The sequence below is a fragment of the Semicossyphus pulcher genome, unplaced genomic scaffold (genome assembly GCF_022749685.1).
Source record: "Semicossyphus pulcher isolate SPU_LCO1_2020_fin unplaced genomic scaffold, fSemPul1.0.p SCAF_17, whole genome shotgun sequence".
Lineage (NCBI taxonomy): Eukaryota > Metazoa > Chordata > Actinopteri > Labriformes > Labridae > Semicossyphus > Semicossyphus pulcher.
Genome location: NW_027211681.1, coordinates 1,028,724 through 1,035,765, shown reverse-complemented (window position 1 = coordinate 1,035,765; position 7,042 = coordinate 1,028,724). Strand labels below are relative to the sequence as shown.

Here is a 7,042-nt window from a genome sequence, read left to right as displayed (position 1 = left end):
CGCGCAGCCGTCCCTCCTTAGAGTGCTCTTTTCTCCTGCCAGCAGACTTAATCTCTGCCAAGTTTTCCTCGGCTTTACTTAAAGACAGGTGAGTAAGAAATATAATTTCTTTGTCAAATTTTTTTCTGTCACAATTCACATTATGTCTGCACGGCTCGGCTAGTGGTAGCAACTGTTTAGCCTGCAACTGGAAGAAAGTAAAGAAACCGGTTTACTACATCGACGTTATGCTAACGTTAAGCTAGCTAGCCAGTGCGGGTCAGTTGCTCCCCTCCTTTCTTCGTATTTGGGCCTGTCTCTGGCTCTTTCTTTGTCCCTGTGCTGCAGCTTACAGGAGAGACTGGTCAATGCTCCCTCGCTAAGTTCAACTTTTGCTTCTTTTTCCCCTTACGAGAAAGCGTTGGGCAACACTACTGAACTTTGACCAAGCAATATCCTCTGATCGTGCATACCTCTGTAGATCACACAAAAGACATATTATAGCATATTTAGCTTATGTCTGATTTTAAACTATAATCGAGACGAATTAGGTTTTTCTTTTCTTGCATACCCTACTTCTTGTGCCACCTTAATATAGTTATTTCAGGGAAGGAAACACCTCATGGCTGGTGTAGATACCTGGTTGAATAAAATTATGTTTAGGGTTGAAATTTATTCAATCATGCATTTCTATACATCTAAATTGCAATTAATCTGTATAAAACATACGTACACACCTCTTGTAAAAGTGTGTTTGTATCAAACAAGCATCCAGTGTTTGAGATTATCCTGGTTATGTAAGCTTCCTAAACAGGCTATTGTTCCCTGCTGGCTCAACATGACTTGCATGTGACTTAACGTGGTTTGCCTAACTGAACAAGCTTTGGAATAGTGCAACAACTGTCAAAAAAATGCAAAAGCTGGGTGTCTGGTTAAGCCTCAAGCACTTGGTCTTTTTAGTCTAAATGTCTATTTGATCTTTGACATGTTTCCTGAGGGTTTTGTTGCTATCAGAGCCAGTGCCTTAGGCTCCACCCAGCTGAACTTATCTATGACGCTGTATGAGCATCAGGAATTTTCTGGTAGTTTTATGTACCGTCTCTCCCATAGTCTTCTGCCACCACCACCATGTCCTCTGGAAATGCTAAAATCGGCAAGCCTGCCCCAGACTTCACAGCCACAGCTGTAGTGGATGGACAGTTCAAGGACATCAAGCTGTCAAACTACAAAGGTAACAGTGTTGTTTCTTATAGATTTTGCACACCATTAGTTGAAGAAGTATGTGAGTTAGAAGTAGGAGTATGTGTAGTTAATTTTTGTACTGTCTAGACTAAAATTAGGCTAGCTCTTGCTTAAATTTCCTCCATCTGTGCTCTACAGGGAAATACGTGGTCTTCTTTTTCTACCCCCTGGACTTCACATTTGTGTGTCCCACTGAGATTGTGGCTTTCAGTGACAGGGCAGAGGAGTTCCGCAGTATTGGCTGTGAGGTGATCGGCTGCTCCGTGGACTCCCACTTCAGTCACTTGGCATGGTGAGAATATAAGTAAAGTTAGCAGAGCTGCACTAACAAAAACTTTAGTGCGGACCTCACTTTTTTAAGAGCCTTGAGCTGCTCAGCTGTCAAGACATATTTCATTTTGGATTGCTTTAAAATTATTGTTATGGTCACTTTGAGCTTAGTTATATGAAAAGAATAGATCTGCCTAGACTCAGAAGTGACATCATTAAATGACTCTGACAGGACGTCTGTTGCATGCAGTTGTAAGTACACAGTGAAGACTGAGGGTTTTCTGCAGATCTGAAGCAACACCACCCCACTTCTTCAGTTTATCTCCTGTAACTGCTTCTTCTGTATAGTCATGATAAGTCTTGATATGCTGAGAAGTAACGGCTCCTTGATCATGCTGCACTTGCTAGAAGCAATTAAATGCCAAGAGGTCTTTGAAAAGAATAATGAATTACCCAGAAGACTTCTGGGTGTGTTTTATTGTTTTAATCTTTTAGATATTACATTTGTGGGTCTTACCTCAGTTGCACCTCATTCTGATGTCATTGTTAAGGAGCATCTTCATTTGTGTATTGCATTTTTTATATTTAAAAAAAATAGATCTTAGATTTTCAAATGTTGTTTTTCTCAGTTTGCAGCAAAGGTCCTACCATTTTTTTCTTCTGTTTACGTAACTTTAAAGGCTACTTTATCCTGTCTTTGTATCACTACTCAAACCACATATGTCCTTAAAATCCCACTACATACAATGAATCTTGATCTTGGTCTTACACATTCTTGTAAGGTTAGTGCCCTATGTGCACTTTAAACACTAAATGGGTTTTTGATTTGCTAATTACATTTTTATTTTAATCCTACAGGATCAACACGCCAAGGAAGCAGGGAGGTCTGGGTAATATGAAAATCCCCCTAGTGGCCGACCTCACCAAGACAATCGCCGCAGATTACGGTGTACTGAAGGAGGACGACGGCATTGCATACAGGTCAGGCAGACTGCTTATGTCATTTAAATTAAAGGTTCATCTGAAATGCCTGTCATCACTGTCTACAGGGAGCTTGCTGCAATGTAATACTTACTGTGCTCTATGATTACCGCTATGGTGACTAATAAAGCACTAATAGCATTGGGATACTTTATTACACAAAATAATACTTTGGCATCCTTTAACCTGAATTTGTCCCTCCTCAGAGGTCTGTTTGTGATAGACGACAAGGGCATCTTGAGGCAGATCACCATCAATGACTTGCCTGTGGGTCGCTCCGTGGATGAGACTCTGCGCTTGGTCCAGGCCTTCCAGCACACTGACAAATATGGAGAGGGTGAGTAAAATCCCTTTTACAAACCCTAAGTTTCACCCTCTGATATTGCCTAGACCCCCCCCCCCCCCCTTTTTTTTAAACCCTTTATTTCTGCTTTAAAGCTAATATTGAGAGGAAATGCAAAAATCAAGACTGTGTAACCACATACATCAATCATTTTGGTGGCCTTCAGCATGCTGCGACAAGCTTCATCAGTAACTGTTGCTAACATAATTTGTGCGCGTGTGTATGTCGTGATTTAGACATTTAGTTTTGAATAGTTGTAATATGCAAATATGGAGTACTGCTCCTCTCTTTTAGGTTTGATGGACATGCAATAAATCACTGAGATATGAAAATGGTAGTATTTACCTCGGGTATTTTGTGAATGACTGCTGGGTACTTTTAAATCGTGATATGAGCTCATCTATAGCTGTAAACTTTAGAGGGATTAGTTAGTCTGTTGACTTGCATTATTAGTTTAGCCTCCCGGGTATTTACACATGCACTTTGTTCTCAGGGAATGCAAAGTTCAACGTCCATCACTTAACGCCTGAGAGTAAACTTTGTCCTTTTTTTCTCCACACAGTTTGCCCTGCTGGCTGGAAACCAGGAAGCGACACCATCATCCCTGACGTTGACAAGAGCAAAGACTTCTTCTCCAAGCAGTAAATGTGAAGCTCTTGTAGCTGACCTCCTAACCGTAGCACTTGCCTTCAGATAAGAGGTGTCCCAGTGAAGCAGTATCTCATGGCGTCCAATCTAATGTATTAAATCCAAGAAAATTTCAGAAGTTGTTAGACGAATCCTTTAACTGGGTATCTTATCTTTGTACGTCCAGTGTACAATTGGTGGGGCAACCTCATAGTCTCAAGCACTGAAAGTATAGTTTTGTTCCTTTGTTCAGAAAAAGTATTGATTTGTTTTTTTGCTTTGCTGTCAATCATTTGCTACCTTCTTTATTAAAACTGTGGGAAAATGGTGACTGAGTATCAAGACTGATGTACATTATTTTGAACATAATTCCATTTGTGACCTCATGGTGGTGCCATAAAACTTCTTCATAGTGTCCTGGGTGCCTTCCAGTAAAGTGACTTCACAACTTGAAAGTATTATGCCAACAGACATTTTATTAAACTTGGCATTTCAGTGGCGGGCTGTGTGCCTGGCAGAGGATCTACATGCATCACAAGGCTGTGAAGTGTTGGTTAATGTTGGATTTATCGCGGTGGTTGACTCAGCATAACAACCTGGCATTGCCAAATGTCACTGAACTTATTAGGAAAGACTGGATTGTTGGAAATTATTTATACAGACGTGTGACTGTCCCAGCTACAGAGACTGTTCACTGTTTTGAGGACAAAAGGTATCCAAATTAACCATAAAACAAAATTTACAGCATAATAAACATTTTTGTAATATTGGATGGCACAAGTAACTAGTCTGTGTTATTTACCGACTTAGACACATTGTGTCTATAAAACTGGTAAAATGCGTAATTACGGTGTTGTTTGTGGATCTTTGATAGAATGTGCCACTCAATCCAACATTAGCTCTTCTAGTTGTTGGCATAATGGCTTGTTATTTCAAACTTGCCCTTAACCGTAAACTAATCTATTCTGGGTGTTTATCTGGAACTTCTTTCGACCACTTTTCCTGAACAAGTGTTCTCACGAATTGTTTTGGGAAATTGAAAGCACAACGGGGAAACTCCCCTAACTCGAATATACCGCTCATTGACAAATAACACATTTACACACACACTGCGGTCTGAAGGGGAGAGCGCAGCTCCTCTGACGGGCAGTGTAGGAGGGAGTTCCCGGAAACCTTTTCGTGATCTGACGTTTGCGAGCAAAATTTACCATATATGGACTGACGTATGTACGTCAGTAGGGAAACAATCCTACGCTGGGACGTCTCCAACGTCAAACTGCTGCTGTAAACTTGTAGTGTGGTTATGTTAACGAGAATATGCTGTGAAAAGCCCAAAGAGCTGACATTTTTAAATACACAAAACTTCAAGAAGAAACAACACATATTTCTGAATTTCATAATTTCATTTACTTAAATATATACTGTACAAGTAAAAAAAAAAAAAAAGACAGGCTCAACCTGACAAACGCAAATAACTTACATAACAATGCATCACAAATAGCTATTAAAGTAAAATGTAAACAGGCAAAGCCAGGAGGAGCCTTTTTTAAACGTATTCAAAAATGCCCGAAGTGTTTAAGTCTTTTATGATTTCTGTGCCGGCTGCAGTTCTGTCAGCCAAAGAAACCATTATGATCCAGTTCTTTGAAAAGACATTGTTCATTGTATTGTCAGTGCAGTTTTTGTCCAGTGTTTTAAAAGTGCATTGTTTCTTCAGTAAGACTTCACTTTGGGCGCTAACATGAGCTGGCAGCCACTGCTCACATGTGTCATCACTTTCTGTTTGAGCTGGGCCACCTGCTCTCTCAGTACAGAAGCTGTGCTCGACAGCCCGGCGTTATCTGTTTTAAGCACCTTAACCTTGTCCTCCAGGCGAGCGATGCGCTCCAGCTTGCGCCTCCGACACTTGGAGGCAGCGAGCCTGTTCCTCAGGCGCTTGCGCTCCGCTTTGACCCGCTCCTGGTTCTCCATGTCGATGGGGGACATCGGTGGAGACCCGCTGTCGCTGCTGTGCATGTCAGGGACAGTCTGAGGCTCCTCTTTCAACCCACCGAACCGCTGTGAGTGGATGCCCGCACCTGCCAGAGAGTGCTGGAAATGGTGAGATCCGTGCGCAACGGCTTGAGGGTGCTGGTGGTGGTACTGATGGTGCGGCAGGTAGCTGATAGTAGTGGAGGGATAGCTGGCTGCAGAGGACAGGCTGGGGTTCGTGGTACAACTGTTCAGGGTGGTGTATTCTAGCGCTTCTGGTTGCATGGATGAGCCGAACACCGAGGCTGGAGCTGAGCAGGAAACCCCACCAGTGCCGATGGCGACGTTTGGAGGCGCCATTTGGTTCATCTTGTGCAGGTCGTCCAGCGCTTTCACAAAGCCGTCAGCAAAGCCCTCTTGCTCCTCTGTGATCCCGCGGTTGTACAGGTAATGGGCAGGTGTAGGCGTTGTAGTGATGACCCCGTTGCTGTTCTGTATGATCAGTCGCTCCAGTTCAGGAGAGGCGAGTTTCAGGGAGCCAACGTCCGCCGTCCCGGCTGAATAGAAATCACTTTCGGCGCGCAGGTGCTGGGACTTGAAGTTTGAGTTCCGATATGAATCGGGGAAGTTCAAGTTCATGTTCTGCTTTAGCAGCTTGTAGTCTGGCAGTGCTGCGCCTGGATGGCCATAAGCAGAGAGAAACGAGTCGTCATAAAAAGGCTGTTCCATTATTGTGGACATATTTCAAATCACACAGTCAAATATAAGAGTGCGCTGTAAAGATGATGCTTGGACACCGAGGCGTCAGTGTCCCAATTGATTCAATCTCCGGCACAAAGTCCCGCTGTAGCCTATTATTATACTGAAGATCAAATCTATCAAAACAGAGCAAAACTTCCAAAATAGTGGAACTGTACTGTACCAAGTCGTCGATTTGTACCTTTAGTTGAATTCAAAGCGGAGTCCAGTGACTAATTCAGATGTTTTCATTTCATCCGTGTGTCTTTTCTGCTTTGAAATGAGCTCCACTTTTGTTTCCTGTGAAATGACAAGCGGCCGTGCTGCTCTGCTGTATTTAAATGTTCGGGCTCTGTGAGCGCTCCAACCAGCCTTCTGATTGGTTGTTTCCTCTGTGGTCCCCGCCCCCGGGATGTCAAACACACTTGATGACGTTGTTGCCAGGAACAAGGACTGTAAACAAGACTTGGCCTATTCGGCCTAAGGAAAACTTAACCCAGGTACGCACATAAAATACCCCAGGGGCAAATTCACACTGCTCATAATCAGTAAAGCTAAGAAATCAGTCTGGATGTGTCTCACAGCTCAAACTAAAATAACATGAGCCTCTTCCAGTCTGACCAGCGCGCCAAAAACTCTCCTAAAACCACTTTGCCTTTCTTTTTAACAAGGGACCCATCGCTAAGGATATATAGTCTGGTGCTGAGTCATGCGCTCCTGATATCGGCCTGTCCATATTTGGGTATCCTGGCAAACCAGTTCCTCCCCATCAGGAGCGGGAAGCCAATCCCATCCTGGCGCGCTTCCAGCTCTCCGGGATGTGGGAGGCGGAGGAGGCGCAGTGCTGCGCTACCTTCACCCCGCAGGCAGGGAGAGGATGGGAAGGTGTCG

The 7,042-nt window shown here is 43.4% G+C and overlaps 2 protein-coding genes across 3 annotated transcripts; one reads left to right on the top strand and one right to left on the bottom strand.

The window, feature by feature from the left end:
* On the top strand, positions 1–3,778 carry prdx2 (peroxiredoxin 2). The gene is made up of 6 exons (XM_069666789.1): positions 1–88; positions 1,090–1,210; positions 1,360–1,513; positions 2,350–2,472; positions 2,679–2,809; positions 3,378–3,778. The coding sequence occupies exons 2-6, from the start codon at positions 1,108–1,110 to the stop codon at positions 3,458–3,460; spliced, it is 594 nt and encodes a 197-aa protein (XP_069522890.1). The 5' UTR covers positions 1–88; positions 1,090–1,107; the 3' UTR covers positions 3,461–3,778.
* A 1,048-nt stretch (positions 3,779–4,826) lies between these two features.
* Positions 4,827–6,591, bottom strand: LOC138595395 (transcription factor JunB-like). Of its 2 annotated transcripts, XM_069666788.1 has the most exons (2): positions 6,354–6,580; positions 4,827–6,090 (listed from the first exon to the last, which is right to left on the bottom strand). In XM_069666788.1, exon 2 carries the CDS (start codon positions 6,050–6,052, stop codon positions 5,156–5,158), a length of 897 nt encoding a protein of 298 aa, XP_069522889.1. In that variant the 5' UTR covers positions 6,053–6,090; positions 6,354–6,580; the 3' UTR covers positions 4,827–5,155. The 2 variants fall into 2 exon arrangements, with proteins under 2 accessions (XP_069522889.1, XP_069522888.1); XM_069666787.1 differs by having other exon boundaries at positions 4,827–6,591.
* Positions 6,592–7,042: the final 451 nt, after the last annotated feature.

Excerpts from the sequence above, each read along its gene's own strand:
- LOC138595395 (XM_069666787.1), bottom strand. The coding sequence starts at position 6,154 with ATGTCCACAATAATGGAACAGCCTTTTTATGACGACTCGTTTCTCTCT.
- prdx2 (XM_069666789.1), top strand. The coding sequence starts at position 1,108 with ATGTCCTCTGGAAATGCTAAAATCGGCAAGCCTGCCCCAGACTTCACA. Across the intron at positions 1,514-2,349 it reads CACTTCAGTCACTTGGCATG|GATCAACACGCCAAGGAAGC; the intron begins GTGAGAATATAA and ends TTAATCCTACAG. Across the intron at positions 2,473-2,678 it reads GACGACGGCATTGCATACAG|AGGTCTGTTTGTGATAGACG; the intron begins GTCAGGCAGACT and ends GTCCCTCCTCAG.